Source organism: Callithrix jacchus, chromosome 8 (genome assembly GCF_049354715.1).
Source record: "Callithrix jacchus isolate 240 chromosome 8, calJac240_pri, whole genome shotgun sequence".
NCBI classification, from domain to species: Eukaryota; Metazoa; Chordata; class Mammalia; order Primates; family Cebidae; genus Callithrix; species Callithrix jacchus.
The window spans coordinates 21,649,263-21,669,419 of record NC_133509.1 but is presented as its reverse complement, the minus strand read 5'-3'; the positions used below and the strand labels follow the sequence as shown (position 1 = coordinate 21,669,419).

The window sequence follows — 20,157 nt, the reverse complement described above, 5'->3', positions numbered from 1 at the left end:
CAATGGCGCGATCTCGGCTCACCGCAACCTCTGCCTCCTGGGTTCAGACAATTCTGCCTCAGCCTCCTGAGTAGCTGGTATTACAGGCAGGCGCCACCGTGCCCAGCTAATTTTTGTATTTTTAGTAGAGACGGGGTTTCACCATGTTGACCAGGATGGTCTCGATCTCTTGACCTCGTGATCTGCCCGCCTCAGCCTCCCAAAGTGCTGGGATTACAGGCTTGAGCCACTGCGCCCGGCCATGGCCACTGTCTTGAATGGAGGAGCAACCTCCCTTGAGGGAGTGTGTCCTGGGCTGTCCACCTCCTACTGACGGGACATAAGGTCACTCCCACACCCCTTAGAGTTCTCTGTGAGCTCAATGGAGCCCTCACCTCTCCCACAGAGACTCCTGAGAGTCCCAGATGGCAGCCTCAAGAAGTCTCCAGGGCAAAGGGTATTGCATGGGCTGAGGACCAGGAGAGGGACTCCTGGGGTTGAGGGTGGGGACCCAGCAGGCCCCAAGGAGTGTGTGGGGAAGACGAGACCAAAGTCAGCACTTAATTAACCCAGAGTGTCCCAAGGGTGGGGGTGGGGAGGGACCACACCCCAAATCTCTACAACTCTTCTCACAGCATTGCTGTCGAGTGAGAACGGGGCTTTCAGAGTGTCCCAAGGGTGGGGGTGGGGAGGGACCACACCCCAAATCTCTACAACTCTTCTCACAGCATTGCTGTCGAGTGAGAACGGGGCTTTCACCGTCATAGGGGGCTCTGTCCACCAAGGCCCCTGACTGCCAGGGAGCCCACACCCACAGTGCCCTTCTTTCTGAATGCTGGCCCTTCCACAGCCTGGATGCTTAAGCCTGGGCAGAGGGATAACGACCCCTGGACTGTCTTCACAAGCAGAGAGGCTACTTGTCGTCAGGCCCTGACTCTTCGGGCTGAGCTCAGCAGCAGGCCTCTCTCTCACCAAGACCCCCTGGACAGAAGGGGCTCAGCCCTGAGGACCCAGCACTCCCCACACTTGCATGTCCCTGCTGGGCATCCACCCTGGGGACCCACTTTTCCCCTGCTCCCAGCTGCTGGCAGCCCCATCTTGACTTTTCTGGGATCCCTGAGGCCACACCAGGAAGCAGCGGGCAGCTGGGAGGCACACCTGCTGTTTCTGCATCTTTTTTTCTGGAGCTTATGTGGGTGGGAGGGGCTACAGACGCCAGGGATCCTGCAGGCCACGCCTCCCACTCCCTGGCTGAATGAGCTTTCTTCTCAGGGGTCTGACTGGAAGGCTGGGACCGACCTGTCACAGAGGCAGGTCTGAGTAGTCCAGGCCCATTCCTACTCTCCAGCAGGGCCCCTTCTGTTCATTTGTGCAGCTGCCTTTGCCCAAAGCACCAGTGAAGTCTGCGCGGACTGTCCCTTGTTTCCAAGGGGAGTGTGGCTCCAGTCCTGGCCTGGAACTCAGATGCCTTAGAATTAGAGGCCACATCTGGCAGGGTGGAGTAGCGTGGCCTGCTCATGGCCAGGGCAGGTACCACGTTGGCAGCCCCAGACCTGACACCATGGCTCCCATGTCACCTCTCCACTTCCGTCCAGCACATCACTTACACTACGTCTGCCCCTGATGAATCTGGACTGTCAGCTTCCCCAGCTTAGCCTGGAAGTCCCACTGACCCTAAGGAGAACAGTGCCTCCTGAGCTGGGGCTATGTGGGAATGGGCCTGGGGTGGGGTGGGGGAGGTCAGGGTGAGACAGGTGTCCAGCACCTCTCTGTTTATCTTCCCTTCTCTTTTGCCCACAAAAGAGGCATCTTCTCCATATCCCTCTGCCACCCCGAGGACATAAAATATTTCCCCCGTTATGTCTTCCCTTGGACATGGCCCACCTGCCTTCCTGTGGGACTCAGGGCTTTGTTTTGTCCTGTGGCCCACATGAGAAGCAATTATCCCTACTCTGCTCAGCTGAGAGAGTTAAACTGAGGCAGAGCAGGGGAACAACTCTGTCGTAGTCTGGATGTTAACAGCAGAGGCAAGAGCAGCCTTTCCTCGAGTGGTCGGGTCCGGTGGACACCAAGCGTGGAGGCTGTATCAGTCTGTTTTGGGTTGCTCCAGAGGAATACCTGAGACTAGATCATTCATTTCTTTTTTTCAAGTTTGGTAGGGCCACTAGGCTGAGGGTTGGAGCCCCGTCTCCTAGTCCCAGCCTGGGTCTCCATCACTGGCTGGCCGGCTCTGCTTGCTGCGTTCTCTCCACACCTGCCTCCTGCAGCCCAGGGGTCAGTCTGGGTGCAGACCTGGGAAAGGTCCAGGAGCAGATTCTGCCCCCCAGCTCTTACCTCCTGTGCACCAAGGCAGCCAAAATACAGCAGCAGAACCAGGAGCGCTGGCTTGTCCCAGTATCCCAGTGTTTTGGGAGGCTGAGGTGGAAACATCACTTGAGGGCAGCCTGGACAACATAGCAAGACCCTGTCTCTACAGATAATAAAATTGGGCATGGTGGCATGCACCTGTAGTCCCAGCTACTCAGGAGGCTGAGGTGGGAGGACTGCATGAACCCAGGAGGTCAAGGCTGCAGTGAGCTATGATTGCACCACTGCACTCCAGCCCAGGCAACAGAGCAAGACCCTGTCTCTAAAACAAGAAACAAAGTGCATCGTGTGTGGAATCCAGCTTCTGGCATGTGGACCTGACCTCACTCGGTCCCATCAGTGAGTGGGAGGCTGCCTGCTGTCTCCCAGAACATTCCCACCACTACACCTGTGTTTCTCCTGTGTTCCCTGGCAGGCTTTGTGAGGGGGCCTGTTACCTACCCTCTGGCTTCCCTAAGGCACAGCTCAAACCTTTCTTGCCACTGAGAACCTTCTCCTGAAGAGTCTTACCCTCACCCACAGACCTCCTCATTTCAGAGCTTTTGGTGGGGTGAGTACCAGGATTGACTCACTGCTACCAGCTGGGAGGAATTGTCCCTAGGGTTGGGTCTCTGGATGGCATGTGAGGATCTAGACGAGGACCCAGATGCCTGTTACCTGAAGGGCAAGGGCCTCGGCTGCCAGGGCTTCACACAGCCCCTCGTCCAGCCTGACCTTCTGGGACAGGCCAGACCCCTCCATCCTTTGGTCTTGGTCCCTACTGGGAACCCTGGTTTCCCTGGATTACCCACTTTGACTCCAAAGGTAATAATGCTGACATCCCCCGTGAGACCGTGACAGACTGAGACTATCGTAGGGTTGCCTGGCTCAGAGTCACCATAGCCAGGCAGAGCTGAGGTCCTGGCCCTGTTCAAGGCTTTCCGAAATCCCTTCTAGCTCTGGTACCTGGGTTCTTCCTCACCCAGCTTCAGCTTCTCCCACCCCTTCCACCAGGTGACAGAGAACCTGGCAGTCTGTGAGCCATAGAAGGCTTCAGTTTCCTTCTGGTGAGGGATGAGAACCAGCTTAGGGTGGGAGGGAAGAGGGGTCTGGGGGCCCTCCCAGCCCTGCCTCTGGCATTTGAAGGATGGTGGCTGGGCAGCAGCATGGTTTAGGCTAGACAAGGCAGCCCCTAGGTTTATAGCCAGGCCTCAGACAGTTGCTGCCATGTCACCTTCGCTTCTGCACATGCTGACCTGGCATCCCACCTAGTTAAAGGTCCTCAGGCCTCCCGCCCCTGGGCATTTCCCCTACTCCCAGCCCAGGCACAGCTGTCCTTGTCCTGGACTCATTTTCAGAGATGCTTGTCCAGCACACAGCTTTGCTGGATGTCGCAGGCTGGGCCGGGCCCCCTGCCCTGCACTAACCTCTTCGTGAGTCTCAACTAGACTGAGCCGCAGCTTCAGGGTCAGGACAGGCTCTGACTTAATTGATGTGACCCAGGACAAGGGGGTTACATCTGCTTGAGTTCTTGGCCTCTATGGTCTCTTTGGGGCATGATGCCCCTCTGTCCCATGCTTAGGTGCCCACATGTGGCCACAAGTGCCTTTCCTTCCAACATCCGTACTTCAGGCTGCTGTCCAGGCACCTGTGGCTCCAGGCAGAAGCGTGAGTGCAGAGCCAGGCCTGGGCTGACGTTCCACAGGTGCTGCAGGAGCTGGCAGCCTTGGCCACGCAGCCCATGGCCATCCATTCCCCTACACTGTGGCTGCCCCCAGTCCACCATCCTTCCAGGGCCAGGCCTGGAACCAAACTGACTTCTCTCTGGACCTGACAGGTTCTTGGCTGAGCATGATGGTCTTGCCCATTTCTTTGATTATCCTCAACAAGAGGTTTATAGAGCCATTGGGAACATCACATCTGTCTACCACGTCCTCACCAGAGACATGACTGCCTTGGGCCAGGCCTGGGACAGTCAGGAGTTACACTTGCCTGTTGAAACCCAGATTCATTGGCTTCAATCTAGGCAATGGGCTGATGGGCAGCTGTCACTTCTCCTTTGCTTGGGGGAGGTAGGAGAGGAAGTTCAGGCAGGAGATCTGCTTGGCACCCACCTGTGCCTGTCTCACCTGGCTGCAGGTGCATTGGAGGCTGAACCCCTTTCTTGATCTACAGGTGTGGATTTCAGGTTTCCAATGGTTGTCAGGGTGTGCTCCAGTGCTCTCCTGGCCCTAGGGAACCCTGGGCTCCATGAGGCCTTGGCCTAGGCAGGATTGTTTCCCACACTTGTCATCTCCCCATACAGTCACTTCCCCAAACACTGGGCTGCAGGCTCTGGTATATGTAAAAGTTCAAAGGCAAAAGTCAGCCCTTCCGCTCTCCCCGAGTGGGTGGCCCCACCCCTCTCAGAGTGGGCGGGGACAGGAGTTGCAGGGGCAGCTTTCCTTGGGATGCCACAGGTCTCTCTGGAGCTGCCTAGCCACGCCTCCTTTCCTTTCATCTTTCTCATGACCAATGGGATTGGAGCATGAAGGCCACGCCCCTGTTCTACATTCTAGTGTGGCCCTGGTTACGCCTCCTCTGTCTCAGACACACAGCTGCCTGGTAGAGGAGTGGAGCTGCTTACCAGTGCTCCTTTGAATTGTGCTGATGTGGCCCCAACCCCACCTCCCTCCCCAACCCCACCTCCCTCCCCCACCCACCATGTCGATGTCAGAAGAAATTCGCAAGATGATAGCCTCGGCTAGGAAAAAGGTAACATGCACACAGATCCCCTCCGACAGCAAGACCGCTGCCAGAGTCCATAACACTTCTGAGACACACCAGACTGGGTTGGCCCCTAACCCCGGTTCCTCTGGGCTCCCCCTACCAATGTCTTGTCAGTCAGCCCCACCCCTTTAGCAAGGAGCCCAGCCCCTACCCTTGCCAATCACCCCAGGGTGACTTTGGATGTGTAACCCCTGAGGCTCCCCGCTCCCTACTTGGACCTCACCTTTTCCTGCCCCAAGCCTGACCTCCCTGAGCTCTGTGGGCTCCTGTCTCTAAGGACCTGGGTCTCCCAGCCCCCGCCCTCACCAGTCATTTCTGGGTGACTTTGGGCTGGTGACTCCTGGGAATCCCTGCTGCAGACTCTGCCCTCCCCTCCTCCTCCCCCAGGGTGGCCTCCCTGTGCTCTTTGGGCTGGCATCTCCAAGGACCTGGGTCCCAACCCTGCATCCCCCTCCCCCATCATGGAGCAGTGACTCAGGCATCTCGTGGGTGTGGTCCCCTCCCCCAGGAGGAGTGAGATGTAGTGATGTCACAGTCCCCCTAGGAACCATCATTCCTGCTACAAGACCAGCCTTTGATCTTACCGCCAGTCCCCTAAGCATTCTCATAGCATTTCTGGCTCCTCTGGTCCCAGCACACATTTCCAGCTGGTTGGGGAATGTGGACTATGGGACCTAGGAGTGAGAGGTTTCAGGCTACCCACTCCTTTAACATAGACCTTGACAGTGTGAAAAGCCTACACTTCCCTCGTGAGCTCAAAACATTGACAGTGTCTCTGGGTGGCAATGGGAGAATGGGTTTGGTTTGGTTTTCTCTCAGGCTTCTACTCTCCAGAGAGACTTTCATGTTACTTTCTGAGTTCTCCACCTCATCTTCAAATTCTCCATGGTTTTGGGACCAGACTGCCCTTCAGTCACTGGCCTCTGGAGTGAGATTTGCTCATTCTCTGTGGAACAGATCTTGGGAAATTGAAACTGACAGCTTGAATCTTCCTCAAATCATTGCAACTCAGGCTACTTTGAATGCCACGGGATAAACATGGGACATCTTTCTGAAGCATCAGTTTCTCTTGAGTCTCTAGAGAGAGCAAAAGCATTAATGTGCTTAGGGATGACAGTCACATAGGTTTCTAAGAGTATACCAGACCTCTCTCAATAAGACTTGGGTTGTCCTCCTTCTGATGAATTCCCAGATTTAACAAAAAGGCTGCCTTCTGCCATGAGGACACATTGATATAAAAGTGTGAGAGGTACTGGTGCTCTTCTTTTTTTTTTTTTTTCTGAGACGGAGTTTCGCTGTTGTTACCCAGACTGGAGTGCAATGGCACGATCTCGGCTCACCGCAACCTCTGCCTCCTGGGTTCAAGCAATTCTCCTGCCTCATCATCCCGAGTATCTGGGACTATAGGCGCGCACCACCATGCCCAGCTAATTTTTGTATTTTTAGTAGAGTGGGGGTTTCACCTTGTTGACCAGGATGGTCTCGATCTCTTGACCTTGTGATCCACCCTCCCAAAGTGCTGTGATTATAGGCATGAGCCACCGCTCCCGGCCAGTGGTGCTCATGTGAGGCTTTATGACGATAAACCACACAGCATACAGTTCCTGCCTACTTCATGTTGATTTTTCTACCTCTGCCTGTGGTTTTGGTCTCTGGCAGTTGCTGATTCGTGGCAAAACCCTAGAGCTTGGAGTCAGAGGAATGAGTTTAAGTTTTGGTATTACTTTCTCTCTTTTTTTCTTTTTTTTTTTTGTCATGACATCAATCCCTCTCAGTCACTAAGTGATTGTGACAATACCTTATAGAGTTGTTGGTGGCATTAAATCAGATGGTGTATAACAGTATTTGTAAAAACTGTAAAGTAGGTTGTGACTAGGGGTTTGTAGTTCTCATGGGCATTACTGCTCTTTTTCCCACAGTTAAAAGAATTTCAACAAAGAAACAGTCCTGCTGCTCCATCTCGAGTGAGAAGAAGAAAGAAAAGAAACAACAGTAGCCATGAGACATCCGCTTCTGATGGTTGCCAGTCACCATGCCATGTGAGTCTTGGCGGCCAGGCTTCTGGGGAAAAGGGGCCCAAGGGACAGTAGAGGGTAATTGTTAAGGTTGTGGAAGAACTTCTGGGTACTGGTTAGGAATTCTGGGTTTGAATCCCGCCTCTCCATCTGTGAGGGATATGATTTAGGGCAAGTTGCTTGAGCTTTTTGGGCCTCTCCTTTCACATCTGTGAAATAGAGGTGATATTGTCTGACTTCCATTTGTGAGGGTGAAATGAGATTCGTTATTGCTGTTGTTTTGTTAATCCCTAGTACATGGCCTGCTGTAAACACCCAGGACACCCAGGAAATGGTCCTTGCTATTTGGTTTTCCTCACTCCCAGTCTCAAGGGGGAAGCCAACCCAATGAGAACAGCCATTTGCTGTCGGGCTGTCCCTTTAAGAGTCACTGAAAGGGCCCCAGAGGGGGATGGTGGGAGATCAGAACCATGAGAGGAGCTGGCACAAAGGAGTTATGGGACAAAGGGTCTGAGGGAGGCAGAACAGAAAATGCTGCCAGCTGATGGGAAGAAAGGAAGTCAGAGGCTTGGACACTGAGGGGGACAGAACATCTCCATGTGCACTCTCATCTCTTGTAGTCAGCAGCAGGTGGTCACAAGGAGGGCACTGCACCGTGTGCCACCATGAAAGGTCCAGAGGTAAGAGGCCCTGAGCTGAGGTACAGTGACCCTGCAGGCCAGCCCTCCACCCTTCTCCCACAGTGGCAGCTGGGTGCCCCTCTGCCAGCCGAGACAGCCCCACACACCCCAACCCTAGTGATTGTTCTCTCTACCTCTCCCTCAATCCTCCTCCAACTCCTCTCTGCATGCACCTCAGAGCGCACACCAAGTACAAATAGCCCTGGACTCGAGCTCAGTCACAACTAGTGAACTGAGTAACACCATCGACTTATTGGTAAGAGTCCAGTGGGGTCCCCTGATTCCACGCTGCCAATCCTGGGCTCCAGTTTCCCCTTGGGGCTGCTGTGGGTGAATTGAAGGGCGCTATGGGGAGCCAGCACTGGACGCAGAGTTTGGAGGCCAAATGCCCGCCCTGCCCTTACCTGGCTGTGGCCTTGGCCAAGTCCTAGGTGGGGGACTGGGCACTTGGCCCTTGGACTGTGAAGGTACAGAAGAGTAGCTTTAGTATGTTACCATTTGTGTAGAGAGAGGAAACGTGTGTGTGTGTGTGTGTGTGTGCACATACTATGATAATATACATAAAACATGTCTGCAAGGATTTGTAAAAAACTCAGGTGAGAGCACAGGTGGCTGGGAGATACTTCCCTTCTGTACCTTCTAAGTTTTGGACTATGTGAATGTATCCTCCTTTCAAAATATGAGCAAAAGATTCATTTCCCCCTTCCCGTCTGTGCCTCCACACCCAGCAGAAAAAAAAATGGACTGAGAGAATCAGATGGACCTGGGTGTTCAAATCCCAGCTCTGTCTAAGTGATCTTAGTCAACCACCTAACCTCTAATACTCCATGTTTTCCATCTCCACAATAGAGGTAATGGTAGTAACCGCCCCTCATGGTGGTTGTGAGGTTAACTGGGACTGTCGCAGGCTACCTGGTGACGCACTCAATGAAGGTTCCAACAGCGGTAGTAACGACAGGAATAACAATAGGATATGATGTGACCTCTCTGGGCCTCTGTTAGCCAGCTGTAATGTGGCCTCTTTCCCTGTGCCTTCCAACTTTACTGAGGTCTTTTAAAATCCAGACCACGGGATTGGACGTGACTTGATCTTTACTGACCGAGTTGTGTGTTAAGCCCAGCCCTAGCCCTTTTAAGGGGCACTGTGTGGAATGGCCCAGGCTCTCCAGATTGAAGCTTCTCGCTCTTCCCCGTCCAGCCCTCGAGCCGCCGTGAAGCAGTCCTTGAGCAGCAGGTACAGCAGTTTCTACAGGAGCGGGAACTGCTAAAAGCGCAGGTGGCAGAGGTGAGACTATGCAGAGGGAGGGATGTGGAAGGAAGATGAGCCCAGGTGGCCAGGAGCAGGTGAGGACAGTGACAGCCCTTCCTAACTTCTGGGTCCATTCCTGCAGGTGACGGAGTGTCTTAAGAAAGCTCAGCTAGAAAGAGACGCTTACGCTCAACAACTCAAAACACAGAAGGCGCAGTGGCAGCAGAAAATCCTCACAATGGCAGGAGAAGTGAGAGCTGACCCTTCAGCCCCCACCTTAGATAGGTCACTGGATCTTTCTGGGCATCTGTAAAATGAGACTAGTCCAGCCAGGGGTGGTCACAGGACTGGGCTGTGTGGAGCTGGGGGCGGAGAGGGAGATGGTAGCCTGTCCAGCCACCAGCCCTTCTCCAGGGCCCTTTCCCGCTGTTCTTTGGGCAGATTGAAATATTCAAAATGGAGAAAAGTCAAGATGCAATGAAAATCGAGAAGCTGAAGGGGAGCCTTGCCCACCTACAAAACCTTCTGGGTAAGATGGGGCTGGCGTGACCCGGGAGCAGGACTGGCATCAGAGGGCTGTGGGGGTGGCTTAGAGTGCCCCAGGGAGGTGGGTGGCTGGAAGGGCTTTGAGGCAGAGGGAGAGAGGTCTGTGCTGGGAGATGGCATGTCTTGTCATCTCCATGGGCCTCAGTGTCCCCATCAGAAAGAGGGAGGGTGCCCGTCGTCAGCCACCCACAGTGCTCTCTATCTGAAAGTGGCTTGGAAGACTGGCTACCATTTGGGTGTGAGGAATCATTAGCAGTGAGGCCAGGTTTGGGGAGCTTGAGAGGAGCTGTGCACCCAGAAGAGTTTTTTCTTTTTTAGAATCGAGAGGCCCTTATTGTCTGCTTCCTTTCTCAGCTGAACCCCTGATCCTGAAGCACCGACAGGGCCCTCTGACTTGGAAAGAAAACCTAAAAACTGAGACCAAGTACCTGAGAGATGAGCCACGGGAACAGGAGAGACTGCAGGAGGCAAAAATGAGGCTCTCGGAGACGGAGGTGAGGCTGAGAGAACAGGAGAGGCTTCTTGAGCAGGAGGGGCTCCAGGAGCAAGAGGAGGAGCTGGTGTGTTGCCCACCTGGGGAGCCTGCCCTCCTCCCCAGCCCTCCAGTCCTTTGTTTTCCCACCTGTAAAATGTGAGAGTGTAGCCCTCCCATGAAATGGGCTTTCTAAAGGCACCTGGGAGCCAGAACCCTGCTCTGATGGCTGTGGGAGAAAGGAGACAATTTTTCTAACCTGCCTCCACCCTTCCTGGTGCCATGGGAGGCAGACACCAGTCTGGACATCATCATTCCAGCTCGAGGCATGGAGCCCCCTGGTCATAGGGCAAGAAACAGTGGTGTGAGAGACTCTTTATGCTGGGTGTGGTGGCTCACACCTGTAGTCCCATCACTTTGGGAGGCTGAGGCAGGGTTTGAGATCAGCCTGGCCAACATGGCGAAACCTCATCTCTACTAAAATTACAACAACCACAAAAACAGCAAAGCTGGATGTGATGGTGCACACCAGTAATCCCAGCTACTCAGGGGGCTGAGGCATGAGCATCGCTTGAGCCAGGGAGGTGGAGGTTGCGGTGAACTGAGTTTGCACCACGACTCTCCAGCCTGGGCCACAGAGTGACACTCTGTCACAAAACAAAACTAAAGTCTCCTTAGATCCAAACTGGATTCCGACCTTGATTCCACTGGTCACCATTCAACTGCTTTGCATCTCTATGTCTCTCTTTCTTTACCTTCCAAAGGAAGTCAGCATTTTCCCTGCGTGGGTGCTGAGGAATAAATGAGATGATTCGTAGAAAGCGTTAGGCATGTAGCACACTTGGCAGATGGTGATTGGCTCCCTCTGCTTTTCCAGCAGTCTGTGGCCTACAGTTTAAATGGTGGAAAGAAGGACGTGAGATTTGAGGCTGTGGAAGGAGACACGGGGTTCTAGGCAAGGGAGGCAGTCTCTTGGGCTGGAGCCAGGGGCCAGGCGCGTGGGCAGGCCACCTTCCTCTGTGGTCCCTCCCAGACCCCCTTATGCTCTTGGTTTCCCTGCCTTCTGATTCTTCTGGACCCTCATCCCTTCCGGGAGCCGGTGGTCAGACACCTTCGTGACTGACAGGTGCACCCTCTGAGGCCCCAAGGGAAGGGGCTGTGCTCCACCTCCCTGCCTCATTTGTCCTGTGTATGCCTCTACAAGAACCCTCACCTCTTGCCTTCAGGTGCCATTTCTGAACGCTGCTAAAGCCAGTGCCCAGGAGGAGCAGGCACGGCTCTGTGAGCAGCTCCAGAAACAACAGGTGTGCTGCCAGCACCAGGCTCAGCTGGGGGCCTCGGCCCTGAAGGAGCCAGAGGCAGCGGCCACAGCCACAGGGACTGGGAGCGAGTCTGGGTGTGGGGAGACCCAGCGGGCCCTGCAGGCAGCTCTTGACCAGCTGCAGGTGAGTGACTCCTGGCAGGGGCCAAGAAGGGTGGGGAAGGGGGCAGATTGCTCCCAAGATGTGACCCCATTATTTCGGCTCCAGAGAGACTTCATGGACATTTTGAAGGAGAATTCATACCTGAAGGAGCAGGTGGAAAAACTAGAGCTCGGATTCATTCAGCTCTCTGGAGAGAGAGACATGATAAGTGAGCAGGAGGCCAGGCAGGGCAGGGGGAGCTGCAGGGTGGTGGGAGGGGCCCCAGTGTCTGAGCCTGTCCTCCCACAGGAAAGTCCATCAAACCAAATGACCGTCAGAGGGCAGTGGCCAAAACCCAGCACCAGAAGAACGATGTTAGCATGCTGTCGCAGGCCGAGGAGGGGATGAAGGTAAGGTGTACAGCATCTCTGCAGGGGTGAGGGGGATAAGGGTGGGCGTGAGCATGGGTGCCGGCACCAGCATGGCAGCTGAGCACCCCTATCTCCAGGTAAAGCTGCTGGAGCTGCAGGGGCCAGTGATGCAGCTTATGATCGACCATGAGGTCGTCCAGCACCCTGCTAATGAGCCCACTCCAGGGGCCCCAGCCCCCCAGGAGCCTGGTGCTGCTGACAAGGATGGTGAGTAGAGCCCTCAGGCGGGGTGGGCAGGCAGGAGCAGGGGAGGCTGGCACTGCACTCATATCCCTGCCTCCCTCTCTCCAAAGAACTTTGTGAAGTGATCCTCACTGACAGCCTGCAGCCTGCAGGAGGGGGGGTACACCACAACCCCACTGCACAGCAGATGGCACATGGCTTTGTGAGCTGCAGGACAGCCAGCAACACCGACCCTTGGGCAGCAGTCCCTCCACGCCATGCTTTTACCAGGCTGTGGGCGAAGGAGCAGGTAAACATCACGATCAGCTAAGAGCTGGCCCAGAAGTTTACAAACAAACAAAGTTATAGGGTTAGTCTTCACGTTTACTTCATTTGAATGTTAGAGCCACTTAGGATGATTTGTGTTTCTAATCTATAGTTTATTTGTAAAAAGTTAAAGGAGAGTGGGTCTTCCTGTAGCTTTCACTGATGTTCACTTTGGCATTTTTTAGAATTTTTCATTTTTAATTTGATAATCATAGGTCATTAGCATGCCTATCGAGTTTGCCCTTATGTGGTGGGAGTTCAAACACACAAAGACCCACTATTGGCACAAAACTATCCTCGCTAGTTTGGAATAGGCTGCCATGGTTATTTAATGTTATTGAAGCATGTGTATTCATTATGGAATTCAGATACAATTTGCTTATGTTCTGCTATGATATTTGATCAAATCCTATTTACAGTGAGCTCTTAATTAGCTCAATATGTGCTTTTCCCTCACGTGCACACTGTTTATTTCTTTGTAAGGTGCTACTGTGGGTACTGACATTTAGAGTTGTTGAAAGGCCGAGAACCGGAAACAGCTTTTCTTCCATGTTCTGTGTATTGCAAATGGGAGTAATAACATTTTGGGGAGCTTTTAAAATCTCACAGAAGAGGAAAGCAGCCTGCTCTGGCTGGTATGTGCAGAATAGAGTAGTTCATTGGTTCCCATGCCAAGAATGAGCGCTGCGCTATGGTAGTTCTTTTAGGGTTTTTCTGTGCTCTGGGCTCATGAAGATACTGCATGATGAGCTGCAGCAGCTGTACTCTTTTTTATGACCTACAAAGAGATGATTTCTGAGGAATAAAAGGCTCCCATCTTTGATGGTGGTTGTGGAAAACCTTTCCTAGCTTAGAGCATTTACATCTATAATACATTGTAAAGTCAGAGATCATGTTACCTGTTTTAATCCCCTGACTCTAAGTCTCAGTACACAAAAGGGCACTGGTTGGCATTCTTCTTAATGTATTTAGTAAAGGTCATAAGAAATCCTTTAAGATAAAGTGTAATTTATATATATATACATATATATTATATACAGGAATGGAAATTTGTATCTTAGAATGGATAGGCACTAAATATTGATGACTGAACAGTTAATGTTTTAGGACACTTGGTATAGTGAGTGCCTTGCACACAGAAAAAGACCACGGATGAGATTATCCTTTGTATCATTTCACAGTTTTAAAAATTGCTATTGATTACAGTTCACATAGCAAGTTGCTGATAAAATGTCTGTTTTCATAAAACATCTCCAACAACAACAAAATCCTTTCAGAGTTTAAATGTCCAGAAAAAAAATAAAAATTTTAATAAAAAATTTAAAAAAGTTTAAATGTCCCTGGAACAGGCACACAGGGTGTAGTCAAGAATGAACTAGAGTGCAGGAAAGCCGTGTGACACCCGGCGTCCCTCTGTGTTCACGGAGCTTCTTTGAGGCGAGACTGACTTGACCGTCCAGACTTCTCTGGCTAATACCTATTCTTCAACCACCTTGGTTACTCTGACATAGGAATTGCCTTGTTTTTCTTCAACGAAAAGGACTTTAAGCAATCATCACAAACAAAAAAATACTAATCACAAACGTTATTATAAACTAATATATGTGAGAGTACTTGGCTGAAAAATAAGAGTTTCAGTAGACAGAATTGTACTATATTTGACAATCAAAGAGAAGTTTATGCAACGTAAAATGTTTATAGCCTGCAGTGCCATCTACTGTTTGTGAATGTCAATGTATTATCAGGAAAAGTGTCTAACAATCACAGAGTTCTATTTCCTCAGCAAGTTCTTTACCAAGAGAAAAATATGTTTTTATACCTTTTAGTCTCAGTTAGAGGCACATTTTGTTCAAGATTTATGTTAATGTGTCTCTGCATTATGAATGAATTCTTTCAGTCAGACATTGCATAAATCATAACTTTATGATGCTTGGGACAGAATCAACAGTTGAAACTTCATGAAGTTCTAATGTTCGTGTACCAAAATACCTCCCATTGTTAGGATGGAGGGAGATATGCATGTGTGCTCCCTGAAGGGGAGATTCCTAATTACTGACCATCTCCACGTTTAGCATTTGGTATCTTCATGATACTTTCATAAATATGACATCAATAGGAGAGCACTCATACAATTTGACAGATGGAATAACACATTTGCCTGCATTCCCTGAAAGAGTGCAAATATTGGGTCCTGGTGATTTGAACTGACTCTTCCAAATTGTAGGGATTTATCAATGTATCAGATAAACCCAGTTTCAGAACGATCAAGGAGAAACGTTAGACCAAATAATGCGGCTAATTAACAGTGGTATGATTTCTAGCCGGGGGGCTTAAAATGGACTTAAAATTCTGTTTTTTTATTTCTGAACTTGCCGCTTTTGCATTCTTTGAGTTCAGTTTAAAGACAGTTACTCTAAGTCCATTTTCAGCCCTCAGGCTAGAAATCGTACCACTGTTAATCAGCCACATTATTTGGTCTAACAGTTTTTCTTAATCATTCTGAAACTGGGTTTATCTAATACATTGATAAATTATTTCAAAGGGATTTTGATAGTTCAAATCACTTCACTTTTACCCTAAGAAAAACAAATGACTAGGAATGACCTTCAGATAGTGTTTAGCATCTGTACCCAATCTGATGATAATGTTCATCAGGTACCTGTGGAGTAAATCCCATACAGGCATGTTTAAGCTGAATGGCAGTCAGGAAAATACATTTACTATATTAACCGAAATATCACTCTGAGTAGGCATTTTGTCATCTATTTAAGACAAATCTAAAAGAACGGAAATCACATGACAGTGACTTAAGTCTTTCTTCAAAGTGCACGTGAGTCTCCTGCAGTACTTCATTCAGCCAAGTGTCTGTTCTCTTCCTCATTCAGTAGAAGGCAGCTTTCAATTGGCTTAGAAGGCAACATCAGAAGGTTAGCGTTCATCAAAAACACAGAATTTTAAAATGTGTGTTCAACTGACCAAATTTGAATTTCTGTAGGAAGAATCAAAATACCTGTTTAAAGACTGCAATATATGATAATCATTTTTAAAGGATTTTATTAAACCTGATAGGTTTTCCAGAAATGAATAAAACTCAGTTCTAAAACCAAAGCTGATTTTTAGAAAATTTGAAAATATAAATCAGTCCTATCCTGTTCACAATATAGTTTCTCTAAAACTTTATCTTAAAGAGTTATTTTAAAATAACTATTAAAAAAATAACTGGTCTCAATGTTTTGAAATTACTTAAAACATTTAAAAATATGAATATTGCAGTTTAGAAGAAATAGGGGGAAGGAAAAGTGAAGAAATGCCAATTCCAGTCCAAAGCTTTAGTTGCCAAGTTTCCTAAGAATGACTTTTACCACTGTATGAACTCCTGTGAACAGAATGTAAGATGGAAATCCTGAGCCTTTTGTCTAAAGCGGCAATACTGACTGCTGCTGTGATGCTCCTGTGATGTAATAAATTGTTCAGTTGCTGCAAAGCGCTGTTTTTGCCTTAAAATTTTGTGCATCTTGACAGCTATGGTATTAAAGGTATTGAGACTGCAAACGCTGGGCACACTTGGCATGAGATAATCTGTTTTTATTTTTACAAAATTGTAATATAACTATGCAAGTGTGTTTATTAAAAGAACACAAACTACTAAACGTTATGGGATTAAAAGTTACGAGATAAAAAAATCATCAGATAAAAAATGTGGAAAAGTTGTGGCAAAAAAATTTGTGGATAAAAAGTAGAAAAATTTTAGGAAAAGTATAAAATTTATGAAAAGGAAGTTATGAGATTTTAAAAATCATCATGGGGATAGAAATAAAAATAAATAAAAGCAGGCCCCTGTCAGCAAGGCCTGGAGAACAGTGGCTGGAGTCTCCGACCCCACCATGTCCCTCCAACCCCTTCCCAGTCACCCCTTTATTATTAGTGTAGCAAGACAAGACCCCTGTCTAATGGGGGGAGACAAACAGACCCTTTGCCACCTTGACCAGGGCTGAGTCCTTAAATCTCTGGATGATAATGGTTGTTGGTTGGTTTGGAGAAGGCCTGATGGCCTCCTTCCTCTCACCAAAGGAACTTTTCCCTCAGGGGGCTCCCATCTTATTCAGAGAGGCAACTGAGGCAGGACAGTGGCACTAACTGTGGACCAGGCAAGGGCACAGGCTGCTGGGGAATCCTCCCTTCTTCAGTGTACATATTGCATCTGTGTAAGATGTTGTATATTTTAGGGGTTTGTGGTGCCCCTTGTATCATACCTGGCAGAGGTTGGAGCTGGCACATGGAGGAGGATTTAATAATTATTTGCGGCTGGGAAACTTATTTATTGATAGCAGAGGACAGAGGAAGGAGGTGGGGATGGGGCCGTGGCTCCCTGGTGATGCAACTCCTGTTTATTTTGCTTTTTATTTTGGAATAAATGGATGTAGTCACACTGCTCGGCCTGGTGTATTTCCATTTCCCTCACTGGGTCCTGGAGTTTGTGCCACTGAACGAGGAGCCCCAGAGTGTCTGAGCATGTCCAGCTGGCCTGTTGGGAACCTTCCAGGCTTGTTACCTGTGTGCTGCGCGGTGACACCTGGGAGATTTCCTGGGGACTGCCATGGCACGTCCGGCCCTGACAGCCAGCAGGCTCTGAAGCCTGATCTAGTGGTGGCCAGGAAGGCAGGTACCAGCACCCAAGGGCACTGACTTGCATCCACTTCACGTGTCTTTCTTCCATTTCCGGCCTCCCTGTCCTCTCCGTGCCTGGTGGCCTGTTCTGTCTGTCCCTCCAGAGTGCCAGCTGCCGGGCAGGCTCCCTCCAGGCTGAGTTCATGGCTCTGTCCCCTAGTGGCCAGAGCCGGCTTCACAGGATAAGACCAGTTAAGCCCCAGGGGCTTTCCAGGAACAGTGCCCCTTGGAAAGGGTGGGGCCTTTTCACGGCTCCCAACAGCACCCCAGAAATGGCTTGGCCTTTCCCCTCCCATGAGCTCCACGGAGGACATATTCCCCGTCATCCAGAAATGGGTTTGACTCTCCGCGGAGGGACAGCAGGACTGGTAGAGACTGTCAGGCCACAGAGCTGCCTGCACAGCACCTCCATGCTTAGCAGAGGTGGGAGGGATGGCGGGGCCTGGGCAACAGGGAGGCTCACTGGAGGTGGTGCACTTTGGAGGGGCAATGTCAGGGGACAGCTTTCTCTTGTTGGGCCACAAGACTCCACAAGGACAGCCCGGTGACTGACTCCCAGTGCCAGAGGCGAGGCAGTCAGCGATATGTAGGTGTGTATATATATGTGAGTGTTTATAGATACTTCTAGAACAGGGCAGGGGCGTGCCACAGAGGGGGACGGTCACACCTGGATATGTCACCTCACTGCTACAAAAGACTAAGTCACAGATGAAGGGGGCTGGCTTTGGGGCTGGGGGAGTCACAGAACAGCCGCCCAGGCAGGCTTGGAAAGGGAGGTCTCCGACAGGAGGGGGGATCTGTGTAGAGGTCGAAGGGGGACCTGGGGCTCTCAGGATGGGATGGACTTCCGTGTCCCAATCGGCTGGCAGTTGCAGAGAAAACAGAGGGGAAACAGGAGAGAGAAAAGCTAGGAGAGAGCTGGTGAGGTAAGCGCAGAGCAGGGGCGCTGCAGCAGCTAGGGTAGGGCTGGGCAGGGGAGGGCGCAGGTGCAGGTGTGGCAAGGTTCCTGGAAAGGGGCTGGAAGGGAAAGGGAAGGAAGAAGGAGGAAGGAGCCGGAGCTTCACAGGTAGTGCCCGGGGGCTGCGGTGGCCCTCCCCATCCAAACACACTGGCCTCTCCCACGGCACCCAGGCAGTGCACCCACAATTTAGACCCATGTTCACCACCCTTGGGCTGCCCTCTTCCCTGGTCACCCTGTCTTCTAACCCACTGGCCCCGGGCCACCCCTCACCTTGGGGAGCCCCACACAACAGCCACCAGACCTGATTGAGAAGGAACATTGCCTGAAACAGGAGGGTGAAGCTGAAAGGCCTGGATGGCTGGAGGGAGCACCCGAGGGCCTTCTGGGGGATCAGAAAGCCCAGGACCCTCTGAAGGGATGGACCCTGGGGAGACAGGGAGGGCAGGCAGCCGGATGCCACTAGTCATAGACTTATAAGTGTAAGTGGGGAGCCTCAGCTGTTTGGGGGGCTGCAGGTCTCATAGGTGAGGCTGGGCTCTTCCTTCGGGGAAAAGCAGATGAGAGAGAGCCTGTGGCGGTGGGTGGGGATGTGGGGGGATAGGTAGATTGGGGGTAGCTGGACTTACTGGGCAGAGCTCAGCCAAGCCAGCAGGCACTGTGGTCCCTTGGCTGAATAGCATAGGCGGTGAGCCTGTTCGCTGGTGGTAGTGCTTTAGTGGGGGCACACTAGCAGCTTCAATCACACACTAGCAGCTATGATGGTACCTGGGAGGGAGGGGAGGAGGCTGTGTGTCCTGCCTGGCCTGTGAGGTGTGTGGTGGGATGACCGTGTATATGGGACTCTCAGGCTTTTATCCTAGATCACCACTGGATTGCCAACAGATAGAGGAGGTGAGACTCTGTCACTCCTGCTCTGCAATGGATTTGGCTCTCGGCACTCCCAGGCTGGGAGCTGGATGCCCTGGCTGGCAGCATGACTCACACTGCAGGACAGGTACAGCGGGCCCAGGACGACGTTCCTAGGCCTCTGGCTGCCTCAGAGTCCAGCCTCGCACACACACACAAACCCCTTCAAGCTCCCAGACCCTACCCATACACCATGAGATCTCTGCCCTCTCTGATAGCTCCAGAGAGCACCCACGTCTGCCACCTTGGGCATGGAGCCTGTTCCAAGAACCCCCACCCAGGCTCAGCCATGAAGGCTGGGGGCTTTAAGGCCATGGGGGCTGGCCTGGTACCTGCCTCCAGCTGGGACGTTCTGCAGCTGCAGCCAGGAGTCTTCCATGGGCCCCCATGGGCGTGTTGACAGTGGTGGTGTTGATGTCACCGATGAGGCTCCCTCAGCACGTGGTGCATGCACAGCATCTCAACTCGCCACTGTGCCTGCTCTGCAGGCTCCTCTATCAGCTTTTCTGGCCCTCTTGCAAGTACAGGTTGGCCAGTAGCTCTGAGAAGATGAACTCCTTGGTCTGAGAGTGGGCAAAGAGGGACCGAAGTTTGGACCTGATGCCTGGCCGCCCCCTGGGACCTGCTGGGACTGTGTGCTGGACTTTGAGCTCCAGGTATGGCTTTCAGACGTGGCTTCTCCACTGCTTGGAGTCGAAGATCTGCCTCGCACTGCCTTTTCTCACTCAGAGGGGGACAGTGAGGGCCAGAGGAGAAGTCACCTGTCCAAGGTTATAGATCTGGCAGGGACCTAGGACCTATCATGCCACCAGGACACCTGGCTCTTCAGTGTTCTAAAGTTTTTTGTGGAGATAGGATCTGGCTCTGTTTCCAGACTGGAGTACAGTGGGTGAGATCACTGCTCATTGCAGCCTCAGCCTCCTGGGCTCAAAGTGATCCTCCAAAGTCAACCTGTTGAGTAGCTAGGACTACAGCAATGTGCCATCACCAAGCCCAGCTGTTTTTAACATTTTTGTGTAGATACCAAATCTCACTATGTTGCCCAAGCTAGTCGCAAACTCCTGGGCTCAAGCGATCCTCCTGCCTTGGCCTCCCATAGCGCTGGGATTACAGGCATGGGCCACTGTGCACAGTCCCATGCTACATTTCTATAGGACAGCTCTGGTCTAGACCATGCCTCCCTCCCTGGACCTGGTCCCATAGGGCTGGTTGGCATCTCCCGCAGGCCAACATGGCCACCTGG

The 20,157-nt window shown here is 51.4% G+C and overlaps 1 protein-coding gene and 1 pseudogene across 2 annotated transcripts; one reads left to right on the top strand and one right to left on the bottom strand.

Annotated features, from left to right (window-relative positions):
* The first annotated feature begins 4,912 nt into the window (after positions 1-4,912).
* On the top strand, positions 4,913-13,709 carry LOC100398265 (golgin subfamily A member 2-like). 2 transcript variants are annotated; one of them, XM_035261854.3, is made up of 12 exons: positions 4,913-5,079; positions 7,014-7,133; positions 7,730-7,789; positions 8,988-9,074; positions 9,181-9,288; positions 9,480-9,567; positions 9,939-10,078; positions 11,283-11,501; positions 11,586-11,688; positions 11,769-11,869; positions 11,968-12,097; positions 12,184-13,709. In XM_035261854.3, the coding sequence occupies exons 1-12, from the start codon at positions 4,975-4,977 to the stop codon at positions 12,381-12,383; spliced, it is 1,461 nt and encodes a 486-aa protein (XP_035117745.2). In that variant the 5' UTR covers positions 4,913-4,974; the 3' UTR covers positions 12,384-13,709. The 2 variants fall into 2 exon arrangements, with proteins under 2 accessions (XP_035117745.2, XP_035117746.2); XM_035261855.3 differs by lacking the exon at positions 7,730-7,789.
* Positions 7,964-8,664, bottom strand: LOC144577520 (uncharacterized; annotated as a pseudogene).
* Positions 13,710-20,157: the final 6,448 nt, after the last annotated feature.

Bases quoted from the DNA above. Each gene is read 5' to 3' on its own strand.
- LOC100398265 (XM_035261854.3), top strand. From the start codon at position 4,975: ATGTGGCCCCAACCCCACCTCCCTCCCCAACCCCACCTCCCTCCCCCA. The intron at 9,568-9,938 runs GTAAGATGGGGC...TTCCTTTCTCAG, and splicing joins CCACCTACAAAACCTTCTGG to CTGAACCCCTGATCCTGAAG. The intron at 10,079-11,282 runs GTGAGGCTGAGA...TCTTGCCTTCAG, and splicing joins TGAGGCTCTCGGAGACGGAG to GTGCCATTTCTGAACGCTGC.